General features: G+C 40.8%; 1 protein-coding gene across 2 annotated transcripts in view; it reads right to left on the bottom strand.

Annotated features, from left to right (window-relative positions):
• LOC137779037 (uncharacterized) overlaps nucleotides 1-22,717 on the bottom strand; it is a 281,596-nt gene that overhangs the window by 173,927 nt on the left and 84,952 nt on the right. For both annotated transcript variants that reach the window (XM_068566488.1, XM_068566487.1), the window contains 2 exons: nucleotides 5,747-5,871; nucleotides 4,489-4,632 (listed from right to left, as the gene is read on the bottom strand). In XM_068566488.1, the coding sequence (XP_068422589.1) occupies nucleotides 4,489-4,632; nucleotides 5,747-5,871 (269 nt within the window). The remainder of the gene's footprint in view (nucleotides 1-4,488; nucleotides 4,633-5,746; nucleotides 5,872-22,717) is intronic.

A 22,717-nucleotide genomic window follows, 5' to 3' on the forward strand; every position in this document is an offset into this window, starting at 1 on the left:
AGCAAGACTCTGCACCACATACACAGTTTGCAGAGAAACACAAACTCACAAACTCACACACACACACACACACCACACCCACAGATCCACTTCCCCACCTCCAGTGCTTGAAGATCTACCTGCCAGCTGCTGCCAGTCGCAGGGAAAGATGGGCTTTGTTGGTTTTGTGAAGCCCACCGACAAGACCCCCCTGGAGACTGCAGGTCTCCAGTAAAACACAAGCCTCAGCCTTATCCACTCCGCCGCACAGGCAATCTGTTTTCTATATTGCCAGCCTGTATCACTGTACTATGCACTATAGAACAGCAATTGAGCAGGAAATTAAGTTAGGGGATCGGTATTTGGCGGAGGAGAACGAGCTGGTGTGGTCTTCCCCCTACACATACAAGGATCATTAAATATCACACGACTTTCTTGATAAATTCCCTCTTCTCCTCTCTCTGCTGTTCCCATCAACTCACTCCCCTCTTCATACTCTCTTCTCTGTCTTTCTGTCTCTTTTCTTTCTTCCTCAATTTCTCTCTCATCAGCTGCCCATTTCTGTCTCGTCTCGTAGTGTATGAAACAAAACATCCTAATGGATGTTTGAACAGCTTGAGACGTGTCGGCCTGGGAACTACCTCTCTGTGACAGGGAGTTCTGGCAGGGAATTGAGACCTTTACGAGGGAAAAAGAGGGGACATAATTCATTCTGTGCTTCTTTGTTTATTTCTTTTTGTCTCTCTAAGTCCCCCCAAGTCCTTGTCTATCTATGTCCTCTCTGTATTTTTCTACACATACAAACAGAGGGGAGTCTAAGTTTTCTTTTGATTAGCAGATGTGGAGGATAGCCTTTTGTTTTACTTCTCTTCTTCCTCTCTGTCCGCTTCAGCTTTTCTCATGTTCTTCTAACTGTTTTCATTGAGCGACTATGTGTGCAAGTGTAAGAAGTTAATGAGACGAGGGAAAGGAGCGAGAGCGAGCTTGGTCAGGATGTCACGATTCAAAACCGTTATACTTAACTTTCATTGGAGCAATTCTGGTGAGAGGAATGAACATCAGCGGATGCATGGACACACAAACACGCACACCTGTTCTTTTTTTTACTCTTATGTTAATTCTCAGTTTTATTTTCTGGCACAAAAAATGACTTTTTGTTTCTTTTATTAACTTCTTAACCATTAACCTAATTATCAAACTAATAATTAACTTTTATTTTAAATTATTTTTAGGTTAATTTTGGGTATCCATATGCCCCAGATCTCAACGCATTAATGAAATGTATATTCATAGAAGACATTGCCTCCTATTCAAACTCAGTAGACTTGAGTGGACCACAGCATATTTTGGGATACATTAATACGACTTAAAAAAATTGTAATGCTAAAACACTAAATTTAGACTAACTAAAATATCTATATTTGAGTTTTCTTAATATTGAATTAGGCTTCCAACTAAAAGTGTCTGTTTACACAAGTAAAGGTGTGGATCATGTGGAAACATGGTATTCCCTATAATACTGACTGACATTTTTAGTTTCTTACAAAAAACTAAAAGCAAGACACTAGCGTCCCTGCATCCATTGAGAAAGACAGCAGCAGATATTACAAACACGCTCTCAGGGACAAAGCGCTTTCACTGCTACAATCTTAGGTTAATCAGTAGTGTTGACAGCTAAATTAACAAGTGCTACAAGCACCATTACATTTGGCTCCTGCTTGTATAACAATGGATAGATATACCAATACACTGTCAGACAGATAATCACAAACAAATCAATATCTACAAATAAGCGAATGAAAAGAAAAATAGTGTTCTCGAGGTGAATTTATGACCACCATTGGCCACCTGGAACACACACACACACACACACACATGCTCAGAGCACTCAAGTCCTGTGCAGTGGTCAAGTTAGTGGGAGGCAGTCAGAGAGATAAGGCGCCAACCAGGTCTAAATCCCTCCTGAAGCAGTCTTGATGGACAGACAGGCCACCATTAACAATGCGGTAGCTTGTGAGAGCTGCAGCTGATGGAAAGATACCCTGGCATTTGCTGTGTTAAGAAGTGGCCCTTAAAGATTTCACACTTCCAATTTCTTTGATTTATCTGCCATCTTCAGTCTGTCACTCAGCCTGACAATCTCAGATTCACTGAGGCACCAGGCTGGTTATTGACAAAGCAATCCGCTGTGATACAGCAAAGCCTGATAAAACATTAGTCAAACAACACAACGTACAACTCTCAACCCCAACCTAGCACATGGGTGGGTGCTCACCTTCTTTGTTTGCCCTTAAGCGTCTAATAAAATACACTGTGATTCATACATATATTGAGTGTAGTTTGAGGACAGTAAAGTGGTGTTCTCAAATATACATTGCACTCACATGTGCCTGTGTCTTTGTGCAAAACCACACATCAATGCATTGGTGTGACATGCAACTCTGTGCCGACATTGCAGAGTAACTCATGTGTCACCATTTACTAGTTTGCAGTATACAACACAACAGATTTGTTAAGTTCCACCTAAGACAGTGATGATAGCCAATGCTGGTATGACACTGAACAGACTGCTGATCAGATCTTTAATGGTGTGATTTGCTTGCTGTTCCAGACAGGCCAGGATAGAAATATCACAACATCTCCATTACCCTCAGCATTCAGAACTTAGTGCACAGCCTGTGCTTTCTATGAATTATTAAAAGCAGACAGATTACGCTGCAAGGCTGGAAGTCCAGAGGCATGCTACAGATGCTGCTGAGCAAAACGGTAACATCAGAAGTTTGTTTTTGTTCTTCTTTTTTTTTTAAGAGAGGGGGCTTTTTTAAGAGGTCTGCATCAGATTAGAGAGGGTGGCTATTCTGTGGAAAAAGGAAATAGAAGGAGTGGTTTGGATGTGTGTGTGTGTCTGTGGTTGTTGCAAAGGGTGATTAGGGTGAAGGGCATGGTGTCAGGGCTTGTCTGACATGTGGCCTGGTGGGTTGCTTTACTGTCTAGATGGCTGGGTGGGTGCAGCCCAGCCCACGCCAGGCAACTCTCTCTTTCTTTTGCTCTCTCTCTCCCTCTGTCTCTCTCTTTCTCCCTGGAGTGACGGGCTGAGACATTAAGACAGGCGTTTTAATTAACTGTGCCACTCTTCCACCTGCTGCCCTCAATATGCTCCGACCCAGGCAAGCTGTCTCTCATATCACTGACTCTCTTGCTCTCTTTTGGCTCTCTTGCTATCTTTCCCATCATTTTCCTACACTTTTTTTCCGTTCTTCCATTCCTTTTCTTTCAAATTTTCAAATCTCACCCTCCATCACTCTGACTTGCTCTCCATAACCTCTCTTTTCTCTCTCTTGTGCATCCCTCCGCAGTTTGACCCCAATAAATGAAAACTCATACCAATAGATAAGGCAATTCCATGAGGCTCATATGACAGAATTAGCCAATTTCTTTTTTTTGAACTTACAGAGATTTAATTTTTACGTGTGCTGTTCTACTGACCCTTTAATACCCTCCCGTCCACACATACAGTGCATACACTCTCACGCTCTTCAAATCTATCTGGTAATTCAGCTCTGCCCAACACTCATCAGGCTATTCATTACGGCCTGATTGGAGATGGATATTTCTGTTCTCTCATCACAGCTAGGGATCAAACCGGGGACATTACAGGATATAGAATAGCAAATGCAACTCACAGCTGCTTGGCTGTATGTCTGTACACTTGGACATGTGTGTAAATGTATGATAATAAATGTTTTTATTAATATGTGTAAATGTATACTGGGCCGTTTAGGACTTTCGTTTAGTGCTGTGACTCCCATAGTTTAATCATTTAGATCATAAATTGAGAATTAATTCAAACAGAACGGAGCAACAAATGATCCACTTTTAGCACTCTACTTAAATTGTATTACACTTTTAATGGGGTTAATAATAGACGGCATTGGAAACACAGGAAAACGAGTCTACAAAGTGTTGTATTAAAAGGATTAATGTCCTCCCTTCAGAATTAAAGCCAAGTCTTGAAGATACAGCACAAAATTACAAATGGCTAAGCCCTGGCTCCAAGATGGGGCCCCTGTCACAGCCATCCTACAGTAAGAAGACAGCTCTGGGGCTAATATATCAGCCAGGCAGACAGGGAGCATCCATCTGCTGGGTGAGGACAAGTGACTTTGAAGTTCTCTGCAGTGAGGTGAAAGAGCAGCCGTGGCCTCAACCTCTGTGTTTATGTAGCCGCACTAGCCCTGGGAGAGCTCCTAATGAATTATGTGAATAGAAAGACACCACAGCTACAAGCACACACTCACACGTCTGTGTGAGGGCCAAGACACACACCAAGAATGTACACATACTTTATGTTGAGGTCGTGGACATGTCAGCATGTTCAGTACTCTATGTCTGCATGTGCTATGTGCAAAATACACAAAACAGCAGGCACTGATGGATTTAGTAAATGTAGAAAATGTCTGTATTACACCGTGCTAAACTCTTAAGTTTAAAATATAAGCAGAGACTCACCTGTTAGAAGCAGGCTATGCCAACATCCTCCAGCAATGTCTCTTAATGGCACGCTTGGTGGCATCACTTCCTCTGGTAGAAGGATGTTCCTCTTTATGTTCCCACATGCCCGTCCACAGCCCCACTGAAACAACCTGCCGTCACCTGCATGTCATCGGGGAGTTATTAAATAAAGTTTGCAAAATGAGCGAAAAAGTATCACGATATTATGTCTGATCACTAAAAGATACAGAACTGTTTAAGCTTTTTTTGAAGTACATAAAAGTATTGTCATGTAAAATGACCACCAACTGACAGAAGATATTTTGGACTCTATACTTTTCTTCTCTTAATTGCGTGAGGTACAGCAGGGGCCTCTAACCCCCTGGAGCTCATCCTGCATCCTTCTCCAGCATGCCTCTAGGAGCATGTTGTCCTTGTGTTGCTGCTGCTGCTGCTGCTTCTGCTGCATGGGGCCTCTGGTGATAAATTATGGATGCAATGCAAAAGCTGTAAAATTTGTTGTATCTTCCATTATCTTCATGTTAAAGGCCACAAAAGCTCTTCAGTGAAGTCAGCCATTAAGAAATGACAGGTATTGCTATCAGGCTTCTTTATAGCCTATTACCTGCAATGACAGCAGCTGCTGCTGCACCACTGTACGGCCTATCACATTATTTGCAGCTAAAGTCAGCTACTGTGTCATTTCGCCTCATTTTCTTGACAGTGCTATCATAAATCCATTGAGCTGCAGGGGAAACTGTCGACTACCTCGATTATCTTCATAGCCTGAATGAATTCTGAAATGTATGTAACAGGCAATGACTGTTATGGATCAGGAGCCAGGGCCATATTGCCGCTAACTCTGTCTCTCTCTCTCCTTGTCTCTCTCTCAGGAGATGTGCCGATCGAGGGCTTGAGGGCTCTGATATTCACATAAAATTGAGTAAAGTAGGTGAACTTTGAAGCACACAGTGACAGCTCATGTGAAGTGACGTCAGGTTAATTTCTTAAAGACAGTGTCCAGTGAATTTCTGGTGTTGCCTTTTATAAGATATACGAAATATGTTGTAATAAGTAAAGGGTCACCAACAGGAGCCACTTAATGTATGATAAAGATAATAAAGAAAGAAAAAAAATTGGAACGGAGCATTTATCCATGTGGACACATCGATATTGCTGTATTTTTGAAAAGGCACATGGCTGAATCATTTTTCGTTCCAATGTTAACATGTTGATTGAATGGTGTGTATCATAGCTGCACAGTGCATGATTATACCTGTCAGTGCAAGATTGTGGTTCGCCCCACAGGTGACCTTCGACACACGGTCCACAAACTCAACAAAGCGAGGGACGACCACATTTTCATCAGAACCACAGCCAATTTGTCCGTAGTCATTTTGCCTGTTGGGAGAAGAGTATAAACACATAATTAAAAACATAATTAATTACCTGTTGTCATCATCTTCATACTGTTTCATCACATTTTAAACTACATGCAGCATCATTTCAAAGCATGGAGATATTGAAGACCTTTCTGTTTCTATAGGGGTAAAATAAATAATCAATGAAACTATTGCAGTGAGCAGCTTCCACTGGGGACTGTGGAGCATATGCGTTTCCTCCCATTTCTACGAATCCTCTTTGTGACAATAACGAGACACAGCCCTATCAGAAGTGAAACACCTCACTAACTAATTAGACTCTCAGGCTGCAGTCTGACAAAATAAAAAGAGAGAAGTGCTTGAAGGAAGACTTGCTCTCCCGTAATTTGCATCTGCCACTTTTTACTGCATCTGTTCCAAGTGCCATTCAACGTTCCCTTCCTCCTTTTGTTGGGGAGTGTTGAGCCCCAACTATTTAAGCTCACCTCCTACCTACCCAGAGCTTTGTTCCTGCTCCTCTGCAGACCAGTAATGAGCCAACCGCCACAAAACCTCGAGGAAATTAATGACTCATTACGGATGAGGCCTCGGCTCCACAACCTCTCCTCCTCCGCTCCACCCCACAAGCCCGCTTGTAATCCTCTCTCTCTCCCCCTCTTTCTCTCTCTGACTCTCATCCCGTCAGCCCATACAGAAAGACCCCAACACCTCCCTATCAATTAGAGCCTATTACAGGGCTCCCATGCTAGCAGGGCAAATAAAGAAGGCCTTCACAGCTCAAGAGTGTGTGCAGCAGAGATTGGGAGAGTTGAATGAGGAGCCTTAAGGTGCTCCTTTCACACCCTTGCCCTTATCCATTATGCCAGTCTGTAGAGCCCCCCTAGGAGAAACGTGCACCCCAAAAAAGACTTTGGGAGGAAAATAAGTCAAAGGAGGGATTCTTGGTCACACCTTTTTCCCTTTACTTGTACTTCAGAGTCAAATTATATCATAACTAGTCCTTAAGAAAAGCAACGTGGTCACTGTGGTCCTCCTTTAAACAGAGTGTGAGAAAAAGATGGCAGGATCTGAATGGTATTTAATAATACCATCTGTGTCTGTATTCATGGAAGGACAGACTGAGACAAGATATAAGATATTAACAAGATAAAGCAAATGGTGGACAAGCATCTACACATGAAAATGCATGTGGTTACTGATTTCTCTTAGTATCACTCTGTTTTACCCTCCATTGCATTTCCCAAGGCAATACCTACTTATTCACTGTTGGTCTTTGTTCAGAGCAAAAAAGAACACTGTTCTACATTGCCAGCATTTTAGAATATCTTACTTTTTTTCCCTGATAGGAAATGTATCAGCTTTTCATTCAAGCATGCTATGCTCATTGGCTTTTGAAGCTATGGTGCATTTCAAGGCAATCCCTCTGAGAGTGAATGGGTGAGATCACATGGGTTTGAGGTGGGTTAGAATGGCAAATCCTGCTGAAAGTGTCATTTCCAGCCGGAGACATCAATTTGGTGTGTGGAACAGGGCCCCAGGAGAGTCCAATAGCCTGGAAGATTCCTGACAAGAGCAAAGGGTCTGGGGATCAACTCATACTCACCTGGATAAGACAGGAATTTCACAAAGTGCTTCAAATACATGGAGCAAAGGAGGAGTAGAGACAGAAACACGATAGACAACGTGAAAAGAGAGGAGCTCTTTAGTATAATTTTATATTACAGTATAGCCTTTGTATAGCATACATTAAATTATAGCTATGCCATTAATTGTTCTATTATGGTTCTTAAGAAAAAGGTAATGACACGTTTCTATTTATGCCCCCCCTCCAAAAATAAACCAGCAACACTAAAGCACAGCAGGTTATGAGGCAACTGCGTGTCCTTTTTGACTTTGATATTATTGTATGTAGTAGCTGTTTGCTTGTAAAAAAAAATATATATACTAAACAGGAGTTGATCAACGGCCTCCATCTGGGGAGGATTGTCAAACCTCATAAGTATGGTTAATAGGGAGACATTAAAACACTGACATGTACAATTTAAAAATCTAAATTACAGAGAGCGCTATTTCTGGTCAAACATTTTAGTAACTGTAAAACAGTGTACATAGGCAGAGGTATTAACTCTAATATAAAGCCTCAATTAGCTAAGTGAGAGCAAAATGGCCGATAATTATTGTGCCAGCTCATTAGACTTGTTTTGACACTAAAACCACTTAAATCACTGCAAAGCCATATAAACAAGCACAGATGCAAACACACACACACACACACACACATACACACACACACACACATGCAGATGTTAAGCGTGTATTCCCATCGTAATGAGGCAGATAGTGTACAGGTTGGATTTTACTTGTTTAGATGATAAACTAAACCTTTTAACCTTGATTAAATAGAGTCTTACTATGATAGACGTAACATAAATCTGCCAATGGTTGTTAAATTGAATGACCTCGACACATGACAAAAGATTAATGTCACAGTACTAGGACAAGTTACTGACACATGGTTAAATATGTTACAATCTTTTTTTTTTTTTTCAAAACACAAACAACTTTCAAGTAATTTTGATTCTTAAGAAGGTCTCAGTATAAAAGCTGCTCATACAGAACGGGATAACATTGTTGACATTGTTTATTGATTCATGAAAATATTATCTATGAAATGAGTACAAAAGCAAGACAATATTCTGCTGTACCTGTTATACATCTTGGCTAATAATGATACAGACTCTTAAAGAATAAAATCCTTGGGGCCTGCCATGAAAGTTTAAGATTCAATGCGGTAAAATACAATGTGCTGTAAAATATTAATGTGTGTGGTAAAATTATGCTGGTGGTAATAGTTTAGATTGCAGCTGTCTGTAAAATAGGCATATATGTATTTATTTACAAGCAGGGGTAGTGGATGGGGGGCTTTGTTTGAAGCCATGCTTATGAATATCGACTCAGGCTCCAAGGTAAGTGGCTATAAATCTGTGAGAGGATCTTTGTAAAGTTCCCTTGGAGGACATAACTTCAGGTCTAACCGCCTCCTTCCTTCACTTGACTTTTAAACATTTAGATGTAGACCGGCCAACTGCATTTAGAGCAGCTTCTGAATTATGAAGGGTTCCATTTTGTGGGTCCAAGTGTTAACCAATCAAAGTTGATACATTGTGGCAATAGATTTCTCTCGGATAAAAACAGAGGCGTGTTTGGCCCTTAATCTACACTGGGTATAAATCTGGGGAACTCTGAAATTGATCTCTGCAAAACCATGTTCCAGATGTTGATGTGGATGTTCTCAGTGGAATATGCCCTTAAACCCTTGAGATCCACACCATGCAACGCACTCCTTTAAATATGCTTACACTACATACCATGCCACGTTGTTCATAATTTTTCCCATGCAGGGGAAAAATTATGAATAGCCTTTCCCTTTTTAGCCCGGCCTTTCCATGGTAGTCTCTTTGGGCAAGATGATCAAAATGTGTGAACTACTTGAAGCCGAGAGCATGACCTGCGCTAATGAGAGAAGCATTGCTTGTTGTATGATTATAAGATCCTGTATCACATAGCTCATATCACCTTAGGCTATCGAGACCAGCTGGAAGAGTTCTGCAGGTCCACATCGATGAACCTTTAGCGGATGACTCATTCACTCCTTCTCTTTCTTCAGCGCCATATCTTAGACATGTTTATCTATTTATTTTGGCTCGTGGTCCTGAAGTTCAGATCACAGGGGTGATTGCATTAGTAATGGTGCAGCCGTTGGCTGACCTGGAAATGATGGACACAGAGGTCTGTGTCCTCCAGCTATGACGATCACATTGGAGCCGGGATTAAGAGAACTGATTTCTTTCCTGGTTGAGTTCAAAGGGCTCAATTAAAGTGTTTCACTGCTGAACTCTTGCCCCCCACTTTAAATAGATAATTAACTGACAAGTAGTAATAACGTTCTGCCCTTTAAAAAGATTGTTTTGTTTTGTTTTAGGGTTATTATCTGCCTGGTGATGAACGCAGCCACAGTTGATGTCACCACGCAATAATAAATGGCTGGAAAGCTGCATTGATCCAGCCATCTAATTCCAAGAAAATAGCTTCCTCCTGAGCTAAATTGGATAAAATTGACAACCTCCCATTAAAGCCCCATCTCTCTTTTTCTCTCTCGTGTCTTTCTTTCTTTCTTTCTTCCCATTTCCGTTTCTTTCTCCCCAGTGTGCCTCCTGCTTTCTCTGGGCTAATCCCTGCAGCCTCTTCGTTTATGTAGACCTCAGCTATCTCTCTCTTGCCACCATGAGGTATCAGTTCACACCCTTTACACACAGAGAGAGGTGCTAAACAGGGACTTCAGGACATGTCACATCACACTTAAAGGGATTCACAGTGATTCAGAAGGAGTTCAGACATGGAAGAGTGAACAGTACGTGTTCACGAACACACGCACGTTATACTGGACACAATTCATTCTGTTTGTCTTGGATTAAAGATGTATTCCATTCATTAATTATAAGGTATGACTGAAAAGATCATCAATGTTTTAAAGATATAAATAACACCTCTGCCTTTTAGTCAAATAACAACTTTAATTTTCACGTTCCCCAATGAACATTTCCTAGATTTACATTTTTGTTTAGAATTTTAAATGTCTAATTCTAAGCCTCTCTTTAGCTACTGCAGATTTGAATACTTATAATACTCTGCTGATATGTTAACTGTGGCATGTGTGTTTTCAGTGAAGGTGCTTTTGATATCTAATGCAATTAGACTGTTTTGAGTGCTTAATCAGTCTTGATTATCTGTTGAACATTGCAAATAGGAAGCCTCCTGGCTCTCTGAGACATGGAGGTTGAGTTGCACTAATTAAAAGTGATGCAGAAATGAGAAAAAGAAAATAAACAAAATGTGTGATTATATAAATAAATATGTGTATATATTATATATTTACTGTACATATTTACTTATTGTATAATCTGTTTTCATACCGAAACATAACCACACTGTGATCTATTTATTTACTGAATGTCAATTCGAGGAATATTGTTTAATTTCCTATCTAGTGACTGTGATAAGCATTTGAACAGTTTATGTCGAAGCTGACCCCGAGTGTTCAACCCACCTGGCAATACTGTGTAGAGGCTCTCTAAAGATAATTAGATACTCAAGTCGCAAGCCAAGTCTGTGACAACATGTGCCAATAAGAAAACTGTTATCATCTTACGTGTTGGATAGATTGTCCTATCGATAACTGCTAAAAATGTGGTCTCTGTCCCTGAAGTTAGTGCAATTGCACATTGTATGTTTTCCCCTTCACTTCCTGTTTTGTGACTAAAAATTGCGTGGAGCCCACACCACTTTAAGCCAGTATTTACAGTTACGATCTGGCTGTTGTTTTCCAAGGAGCCGAGCTGTGCTTTGACTGTTTTTTTATTTTTTTTTTAAATTCATTTAGCTGTAAGGCAGAGTGTGATAAGACAGAACGAAGACTTCCCTCATAACGAGGCACATGCCAAGTCTGACATAATCCAATCTGGTCCATTTTCATCAGCTTTTGTTTTGTGTTTTTTGCTTCTCTTTTGGACTTTCCTTTGGTTCCAATGATGGCTCAAAAACCTGAAATGACACAATTCGGTCGCACTTGTATGGCAGTGAGGCTGCAATCCAAACGGCTTTTCTGCAGAGAAATCCTTGAAGACCCACACACATTTAAATCTGGCCCTGGGGGCAACAGGCTCTAAACCACTGAGATAAAAAAACATCCAGGCCAAAAGCAGAAATATATATTTTAAGGGAGGGCTTACCATGGCAACAAAAAGGCATGTCAAACTTGTGGAAAGGAGGCATTCTGACTGAGGAGTAAACACAGACCAGTGTGCCCGTAGGAAAGCCTAGGAAAAGCTCTCCGCATATTAAAGGGACCAGCCTCACATGTATACAGCAGAAAGAGAGACAATGACAGTAATAACAGGCGAGGCGTCAGGGTGCGGAAAAGAAGGTTTAACGGTCATTTGTGAGAAGAAACGCAACAGGGCCTAATAGAGGCTATGCCATAGGCAGGATCTCACAGAAAGAGACAAACAATGTCCTTGTAAGTGTATTATTGGGCCTTAACAAGAAACATTTCCTCCGGACCGCTGGTCTGCAGTGAGTCAAAAAATTATCCATTTACTCAGGAAGCATATTTGTTATATCAACACCTGGTTCAACAGAGACTCCAGATGTTTCTGTGCAGTGTCAGGTAACAGATACCGTACAACACCAAAATATTTCACTGAATATTAGGAGGAAGTGAGTATTGGTAACAGCAACTTTCAAGAATAATGTAAGCAAAAGTGATGATTGTACAGGATATTTTGTTAGGATCTCCACATGTCTATACTCTGCCTCAAATTAGAAACCTGGCCCCCCACTGCTCTGTGCCGTGCTGTGTCACCTTTATAGCGAGCCAGCAATACTCCATGAGGATATTTTCAATCCTTAATAATATCTGATGACAGCAAAACAAATTTAACAGAGAAGAGAAAGAAGAAAAAATAAATAGTTGGATCCTCACAAATAAAAACCCCGCTATATTTTTTTTTTTGTATTCACACATGTTGCCAGAATGCTTACATTTCTAGTGTAAACACAATCACTGCTATGCGAAAATGATGAAAAGACGTTACTCTTATTATAGTAGAAAATAACAAGCTCTCATGAAGGGATTGATTGTTTTCAAATCGTAGATCTTTGTAAGAGGAGTGTAAAGTAGAGCTAAGTCTCCATTATAGGACGCTGCTGCTACATTGCTTTTGATTTTCTGTCAACATCCCTCTTACCAACCAGGCACTGTATTTACTAAATGCATCGGGGCCAAGAAATGGATTGAATATATTGTTCGTCTTCTGCAATCCAAATTGTGTCAACCAGTTGGAGCTATTGCAGGTCTTTTATTCAGTGTGTCTCACTCTGCCAATGTTTATAGATACCGTAGGACTCTCCTGAATAGTTGACTGCACAATATGGGTGTAGTTACTGTAACAAAACCAAACATAAATTAACCGTGAACCAAGCAAGCAGGCAACTCCTGCAAAGCTCTTTTTCTCTGCTGCGAGGATTATGCACAGAAAAAGGAGTCCCGAACCGAAAGTGGAAACTGCTCCACGAACATGTCCCTACACAAATCAATGCCTGCTGAATAAACATGCTTGTTTGTTTTTTTGTTTGTAAGTCTCATGTTTTACTGTTTTTACACCCAAACAGTGTTTTATGATGGTAATGATTAATGAAATGTTTTCAACAAATTTAGTACATCAAACATGACTTTGAAAAGTAGACAGGCATGGTGTATCATATTAATGTTTGTAATAAAATTTAAGGTGGTACTATATTTTAATGCCCCGTTCCGTGTCTTCTTGATATTATGCTGTCTATTTACAGGAATGCAATAATTAAATATACGAAGGCATGGTTAACATTACAATCCTACAGCAACGAAGCCTATATTAAAGTGGTGAGGATAAAAACATGAGAATCAATAAAGACTGTTTGTCTCCTGAACTCCAACCACATACTTCAAATATTTAAACATATGTGCACATAAATACAATACATACACTGAGCTATATGTAAGCATATACACAATACCACATGAAAGCACTGAACTTGCATCTTTCTCTTGTTACAGTTTCTATCTTTGGTTGCTAAGTTGCTTTACTCCCCTGTCTATTATAAGTCAGTCATCTGCACCCTTCCCCTCTTCCTTAGAGTCATGGCCCCTCTGTCCCCTCTAAGTACCCCAATAAATTCAAATGTAATGCTCCTAAATGAGATCACTTACATGTGCCATTTCTCTCCAACCATATTTATCATCTAACACTTTGGCCTTCATTAACAAATGGCACTCAAGGGTGTGGCGGTGGTAGGTGATTCCTCATCCCTGCCATAAGAGAGACAGAGAGAGAGAGAGAGAGAGAGAGAGAGAGAGAGAGAGAGAGAGAGAGAAAGAGAGAGAGAGAGAGAGAGAGAGAGAGAGAGAGAGAGAGAGAGAGAGAGAGAGAAAGAGAGACAGAGACAGAGAGAGAGAGAGAGAGACAGAGAGAGAGAGAGAGAGAGAGAGAGAGAGAGAGAGAGAGAGAGAGAGAGAGAAGGCTATCAATTGCACTGGGTGGGGGTTAACACTTCACTTTGTGGTGTAAGTCTGTTCCACGAGGTCAACTAAATTACTGGTCAACAGATCCATATAGATACTGTAAGCAACAGCCACAAAGACACTCTCAAACTTTTTACTGTGCCTTTTAACGTCAAAACGTTGAAATGATTTAGTTTTCATTGAAATATTCTTTGCAAACCCTGTTGCAATCACCCAGGAAGTCACGGATACAATGAGGACTTACTGTGTTCACCAAAATAGTTCAGAATCAAATTTCAATAAGTGAAATGTAAAAATCCAGAGGCCACCCACTGTCCAATAAGCATCCGCCTACTAGATCAACATTTGCATTGATGGATTTAATTGGTTGTGGTCTCCAGCATGGTGTGAGGCAGTGGGGTGCATTTCCTTGGGAGTACTCCTGTAATATTACATAGCGTTCATCACTTAAGGTGAAGCCTACCTATTGTTAAATTTATAGTCCAACTGTTCTTCTTGCTTCAGCACTCTCTCCTCATCTGCATTGGCAAAGAAAACGTTCACTTTAGCTATTAATTATCACGACAATGAAAAGATGCACAAAGCAACGGTAACCCCTTTTTTATTTCCTTTAATAAACATTTTAAAACAGCTTCATTATAATAATGTATTTTGATTAACGATGTTTACCACAGTGCTGGTAGTGAAAATTGCTTTCCCATAAATTAAACCAATAAAAGTTAGTTGATAAATTATGGCCTAAATGTAAAATGTTACAGTCTAATTCATTCACAGAAGCTCCACTTTGTACAGTATCTACAAAATCTACATATTCATAGAATAATAAACATAATTAATTAATTTGATTTACCTACAACTATACTGAAAATATTTTTTCAAATATTAATTATTTTAATTTTGGATGAATACAAAATGAAAAATTAAGATTCAGTGTTGTATCATACGCAGTTATTGATTTTAAAAAATCTTGAGGAAAGTTTTAATGGTATGCTTTATGTTTAGACACAGCTATATGGAGCAAGTTTAAGCATTCCAAAAGTAAATTGGTGTCCAGTTTCAGCTAATTTACAGTAGGTATATTTCTAATGTGTGTATGAAATACATAAATGCATATAGTATACACACAGACATTCTGTAAACAATATATGCATGCTTTTATTTATAATTACTGTGAATTCATTCATAATACATGAAACTTTATGATATAATCTAATAACTTTTAATCAACTCTTGCATTAAAATGAAATCAAACTAAATGTATATTTCAATATTGAGCATTTACTCTAACAAATAATAATGAAAAGCAAGTAATTTGTACTGTAGTCACAGTCAAAGTGATTAAAGGAAATATGTGCAAAATATTGTCCAAAACAACAAAATAGGAAGCAGAGTAGTGAGACATGAGCCCTTTGGCAAGAGCAGACATTTGTTGTTAAGAAGAACTTTTCAGATTGATGATACTTCTGCATAGGCCATACTCACACAGTGCAGTCCGCACTTCCACATGCAGAAATCTATTTTTACTCCTTTCCTCTAATATACGTTTTATTTTGAATTACATTAAAAGAACAACAATACATTTTTACCACTTTCTTCTCTGATAACTACTTGTTCATGCTGATTTCAAACAAATCTGTGTCTCTTGTATTTAACAGAGCAAAAGGCTGAGTACCCTCAAGGTAAATTTACTATCTCTCTCAAAAAATAAAAAAAGAAAGAAAAGGAAAAGCTTTGTGGGGCAAGTCTAACATTTTAACATCTCTGTGTTTCATTTAAATCACTGACAACAAAATAGCCTCAAGCACGATTCTCTCCCTCTCTCAAAGTTAACTATGACATCTGGCATGGGCTCTGAACACCATGACAACAGACACCAGACTACAGACACCACGGCAGCATACAACTGTAGTGCAAGAAAAGAGACGGTGAGGAAGAGAGGGGGAGATACACAGCTTGTTAATGGGGGAAAATGCAATGTAAAGAGATCAGTAATTACCATTATTTAAACAACTCCCAATAACAAGTGGATTATGTAGAGCCTCGCTATTGTGAAGACAAGCGTAGCTCTAATGTTTCTGATGCAAATCCCTTTTATTTTTTTATTTGTTTCAAAACCTAGGAGCTATTGTCTTGACAAGGAACATATGCTGGTGATGGTATAGTAAAATACATAATTTGTGCTAAGCAATTAACTGAGGACACACACTTGTATTACAGTGAATATTTGTATGCATTATTCATTTAAGCATAAAGTATCCAGAGGAGATGGTACATGAGCCCCTCTGTGTGCCCCCGGGCTATTGTCATGGTGGGCATAATGGGAGGGGATTGTAGTGCAAATGGTATCATCTGTATATCCTAATGCTGCAATTTAGAACGGAACTCTATGTGAATCATGTCTAAAATGTTGTGCAGATGAAGACAGAAGGAGAGAAGTGGCATAGTGACAGAGAGAGAAAGGAGGGAGAGAGTTTTGTCTTTGGTGAAGAGAGGAACACAGTGGCAGGTAATACTCTGGACACTGCCACTCACTTTCCCAATCAGGCAGAAATTATCATTTTAATAGACATTCAATTAGATTCATTATTTCACATTTCTTCCTTGTGTCGGTCAAGACCTCTCTCTATTTAGATTTATCTCTGGAACACATTTTTGTTCAGGCAAAACGATGGATTGACAATGCAAGGGAAGAGTGAAGTCAATTTTGCGTGATGTCACTGACGGCTTAGCATGTAATTACTGTCACACATGCACAATAGCAGTACTTAGAGAAGTGCAAGAAAAATCAATTTGGTTTTTAGGACCGCAACTTAAGTAGAAGTACATAACTTTATTTGAAAGAGTAAGAGCGGAGGTTGTTAAAATGGGAATACATATAAATATGTTTGGTGTTTTGGAAGTTCTTTCTCTCTTCTTTTTAAGGATCTGAGATGGATTGTCCAGCAGCACCCTCTTGTGGAACCTAAGTGAAATGAAACCTATGTTCAGCACTGCAGCCTCTCTCTGCTCCGTTTTACTGTCCGCATCTTGCTGCAGCACTCCTCTGGCTGGATCTTCCTGTCAGCCTCTTCCCATCAAAGACGCCCAGCATCTCCCCCTGTCTCTTGCATGTTCGTCTTCATTTCTCGCTCGGGCCTGCTGCAATCTCTGTGACCTCTTAGTCAAATATTTAGATGGTCGATTTCAACCCCTTTAACGAACTGCCTCACAACCTCTCGCCATAAAATGAATCGATGTGATGAGTTCAAATGCCAGTGGGAATGTTCAAACATAAACAGGTTCATTGGGAGGCTATTGGGAGGAGTGTTGGCAGAGCTAGGAGTGTTGGTAGAAGGAGGTGGGGGTGGGGGCGGTTGGCGGCGAAAGGGGGCACTGATGCAAATGTATGCACAGCCATAGAGCAGCTATGCATATGCATATGGACAGAGAAGGATTACACTGAAGGATGAGCGGAGATACTGAGAGGGTTTAAAAAGAGGGTGAATACTCGGAACACGATGAGGGCGGGGCATTTATGTTTACCACCGAAGGAGAGGAGAAGAGAGGAGAAATGTATTTGGAACATCGTGGCTAAAATAGGCCTCGCCTCTTGTGCTTAACAGAGTGACCTCTAGTTGAGGCCTTGGGGGAAGAGGGTGTGGAGGGGGCAGAGTAGTTAGAGCAGCTACTCTCACTGTTCCCTTCAGGGAGCGACACTGCACCAAATAGCATGGACAAACCAGCACATTAATATCCTCACACTAACCCCCTGACAATACCCCATTATGTATGTACGCCTCTGTGCATTACACACCTTGAACTAGAAACAATCGTGCCCTTTATCTTTCTTTCCCCTTAGCACTTGAACCACAGCCAGGAAATGCAGTGAGCCCATTTTATTATATATTTCTTATTTCATAGGCAAAAAAAGAGGTGTGCAGGAGTGCGCGCACACACACACACACGCAAACACACACACACACCACTGAACACCTTCACTGTGTTCTTTACATAATCAGTTACCTTGTGACACCTACCTTTGCTGCAAATGACTGTTTGCCTTTTATTCTGCTCTGTGTATTCTCTCTATCTCTCCCTTCCAGCCATGTGTATCATCTATAATTACAATTCACACTGATTCCAGCCTGCCATGCTAAAACCCAGCCTACAGTATAAAATAAGAAAGCAGCTTGTAAGGTGCAATGGGGGAACATGACAACCAAGATACAAGGGAGGGGGGAAAAAATAAAAATAAAAATCTAAACAGAAGCTCTGGCCGTGGGGTAACAGCATCAGCACAGTATTATGATGTTTCTAAATGGGGAGCGTGTCTCGTGACACGGGTCCCTTTCCAGATATCGATTGCTCCTGTGGCTGCAACACTAACAGCAGTGGAGAGCCATTGAACTTTAAAGCAAATAGTCCTTCTCCCCCGCTCAGCGTCCTCTTACAGGCGATCAATATAGGTCGGCCCAGCACTTCTAACACCTTTATTTGGAATAACGGCGTTCCTCTTATAGTTACTGACGAGGAAGATATACAGACAGGTTGGAACAAATTGGAAGGGCAATAAAAAAATTTAAAAAAACATATGTACAAACATTCAAACACTCACATATCTTATTTTAACTAATAATACAATAGCTGAGTTAGAACAATACAAACCAGGGACAAGACAAGGGCTGCTGATACCATTACTTCAATACTGAGTTTCTAATTTGGGATTTAAAGCAATACATCTATAAATGTCAAAATACTGAATTTAATTTAAAAATAACAAAACATGTTGTATTGTACAGACTAACAGCAATAAATTATGATATTTTATGAGTAGCTCAGGCAGCAGTAAAACCATTGGTGCTTGGAAACTCCCTGCATATTGTCCGTTAAGAGTCTTCCATTTACTTCCATGCTTAAGATAGAGGTGGGCTGGGCGTCTGTTTGATCCCCATTAGCACTGTATTAGCCACTGTGACCCTAATGTTCCCCACTCTATTACTCTGCATGGAGAGGAGTGGAGATGATGGCCCTGAGAAGAGACGAAGGCGGAGAGGTTCAGCATGGCTGGGCAGAGATCAAGTGTGAACGGAGAGAAACGCCCATCGCCCATTCTGGATCACCCTGGAACCTCTCGGGACCCACAAAGGGTTACACCCTGTATTCATCTCGGCCCTGTCCAACACTCCGCAAAACATGATATGAACTACCCTCATCATGTACAACACATGTCATCATAATACAGCTAATGTTGGCATATAATTACGACTTACAGTTGTCTTATTTCACAAATAAACAATCTTGAATGTTCTGGATCTTGCAAAACGAGCCTTTTATAACAGGGGGAAGAAAACCAAATTATGTTGTATTTTTATTTTTTAAACACTCTTTTAAAACAGAATTTTTAGGGTGATGTAATGGGGTATTTTATAAATCAAGTACTGTTGGACCATGAACAACCATTATAGTCTTTCTGTTATATGGGTATTACTGTAAATGAGACAACTGGATACCAGCAGGGTTCAAAGCAATATGCAAAATGAATGCAGTTTTTCCAGCTGAAATCATCTGATCCCTTCCATGCCTGAATCAAATTCAGCTGTGAGCCAGATAGCTGAGGAGGAACACAAAGGGGGAAAAGCAAATGAAAGAGAGAGCACAAAAAAGTGAACGTAAGAGAAAAGACAGACAGGAAAATGAGAAATTTGAGAGACTGCAGCGCAGTGCAAAGTGTTTAAAGATGGTTGATGTCAGAAGTCAGAGGAAGACAGTTCTTGGCAACCGGAGTTAGCAGTGTAGCAAATCATGTGGCCAAGGCAGAGGCCAGTCTGAACATGGAATGTGACAGAAGCCTCAAATATGGCGACGTTGTAACTCAAAAATCTCTTGGCGAGTGGATTTCTGCAGCAGCAAGCTACTGTGTAGGGAAGTGCTGACTGCTGACTGCAGAAATTTCAATTCTCACCGAGGATCAGATGCAGATCCATCGTGACAAAAAGGGTCTCATTAAAGGCTCAGGCAGACTGTGACCAAGATTACAGCAAACTTGTTTGTTAGAAAGTGTACGCATGCATCGAGCCATGCAGGAACTAAACTTTGCTATGGTTGCAAAGCGTTGCATTGTATAAAGTTTGATATGCCCTATTCATAGTTTCCAGAATGTCAGCACACACAAGCCTCACATTCCTTCAGAGCACAAAAAGTCAGATTGAGTGATGTGTCACCCACAAAAATGAAGAGCATATTTGAATTTCAAAAGGATAGCTCCAAAGGTTCAGCCTTCCCACTTCTTAATCGTGGCTTAACTACTCTAGCCTATTTTAATGGATAGAGGTGGGCTGGTCCTCTATCTGAACTCCATTAGCTCAGTATTAGCCATAGTGACCGTAATGGTCCCCACTTCATTACTCTGTCGCTGAGAGACACAAGATGATGGCCTAGAGAAGAGATGAAGGCCGGGGGGGTTCAGCATGGCTGGGCAGAGCTCAAGTGTGAACAGAGGAAACGCCCCTTTGCCCATTCTACAAGTCTCATGGTCCGTCTGAGACCCACAGACGGGTACCAGCCTGGATTCAACGCACCCCTCATCCAACATAGATCCCTTGCACAAAAGGATCAGCAGTTATGAATAACTCTTTTGCTAGTAACCACTCCTCTTTCACGCATCAGAGCATTTCAGGAAACTTCAGGGGAAAATGAAAGGTTCACGCTAACAAATAGCACTGAAGCTACAACAGACAGCAATCCTTAACATATATGCATTTACATTCACATGATTCATTCATTGAGAAAGTTTTCAAAAGATGTGTACCTAAATATTCCAACATGTGCTTGGTCCACAACAGATTTTGTTACTGACCCATCCCCTCCTGTTTTTTTAGTAATTCCCAAAGTTATTAGGTCCAATTGCACTAATTGCTACGAGGAGTGGCCATAGGGCATCTCTAACAGGCTGCCTTTGACAGCAGTGAACTGTGCGTGTGTGAAGTCAGAAACAAGTGGCACTGTCCCATTGCTGAACCCAGGAACTGCTCTTACACATGTCTCACCTTTCATCCCATGACCCCATTATTTCTCCTTCCATAGAAACATCACCAAACAGAACATTTTTGATTGCCCCGGCCCTCCGATCTCTTTCCCTCTCATAATGTTAGCTTAAGAAATGTGGAAACGATTGAACCCCTATTTGATTTTGGCGGCTGAAATGACTACCACATTGGCGTCCTCCGTGAATGTGTGTGTGTGTGTGTGTGTGTGTGTGTGTGTGTGTGTGTTTGTGTGTGTGTGTGTCTGTGTGTCTGTGTGTGTGTGTGTGTGTTGAGAGGAGTTCCCCCCAGAGATTCCACTGAGAGATTCCAGGGGTTGTGTGAGCCAGTTCCTCTCATCATGGCAAATTGACCATGTGCACTTGACGGCCAGCTGAGTAATCTCCCAACACGTCGGATTTAACACACCGAACCGCAATCACAGAAAGAAAAATAACTTTAGGGAAGAAAAGTCATAAATAACCTGGCAGAGAGGGAGCTTCACTCTCTACTTGCCCTCTGAACCTGGTTGAGAAAACAGTCAATAAGAGAGGAGCCACACAATTTTCACCGGAGTCATGTGGATGCAATCATTAAGAGAACCATTATAAGCCCCGGAGTGTGATACTAACGTTGAATTCTGAAATTAGTCAATAGAAAAACTAGTTATGTCTGCTAATAAAGGCTACAGGGAACATTTAAGTTCTGAGGGGGGTTTGTTATTGATCCAAAGAAAAAATCGAAAGAAAGATCAAGTCAACAACAGTACAACAGTTTATACAGTAACTGGTGCAAATTTATGACAATTCAAATGAATATAGAGTATATATAGAAATAGATGACATGCAAAGACAGCTTTGCTATAGAAAGGTTCAATTGGGGAAAACATTCGGGAAAAAAATGCATGCAACCCTTGAGAAAAAAAGGAATGCCTACAGCCTGGATAGAGAGTAGCAAAGAAAAAGGCATCAAGTGTTGCTGCACCAATGTCACTTGCTAAAACTGTAAAAACAAAAAGACAGAGTGGGAGTATGAGAGACACTGTAAGAGACCATGAGAGTGTTAGGAAAATATAGAATGACAAAGACAGACGTAGCCAGAAAATGTCGTTCCACACTGACGGTGTGAGCAGAAAGTGGTTTGAAGCCAGGGAGATGTAGGCCATGTTCTTTAGAAGGGAGGATTATGCTTGGCTCTTGTATGACAGCTGACTTTTCATCACGCAGCCATACTGAGCCACCACTGGCCTCCCAAATCTGTCACCAGACTCCATCAGAAGTGGCCTTCTAAATTGAAAAAGTCTGCTACCATCAGAGGGATATAAGGAGGGATAGGTAGGATGGGGGTTGAAACACGTGTGTGTGTGTGTGTGTGTGTGTGTGTGTGTGTGTGTGTGTGTGTGTGTGTGTGTGTGTGTGTGTGTGTGTTGACCTAACCACAGACTATTCAAAAAGTGCATTTGTCTGTGTGTCACAGTGTGTACTCAAAAGAGAGGTTGGGAGGAACAGAGAGTATAGGAGGGAGAGAGAGGGAGGGAGGGCAGTTGAAGGGTTTAGGGGAAAAAATGTGGTCATCAATTGCTGGCAGCAGATCCAGGGAGAAGATTATTGGACGGTAACCCAGCGGCAGATGTCTGATGAGTGTCTATTAACCTGCTTCCTACATCTCGTACGCCGTGTCGCTGATGAATTCAGACCAGGAGGCCTTGTCCCGCCCAATAGGAGGGGTCGGTAATCCCTCTCCAG

The sequence above is a fragment of the Clinocottus analis genome, unplaced genomic scaffold (assembly GCF_023055335.1).
Source record: "Clinocottus analis isolate CAN_PGR_092001 unplaced genomic scaffold, fCliAna1.0.p SCAF_7, whole genome shotgun sequence".
Classification (NCBI taxonomy): Eukaryota; Metazoa; Chordata; class Actinopteri; order Perciformes; family Cottidae; genus Clinocottus; species Clinocottus analis.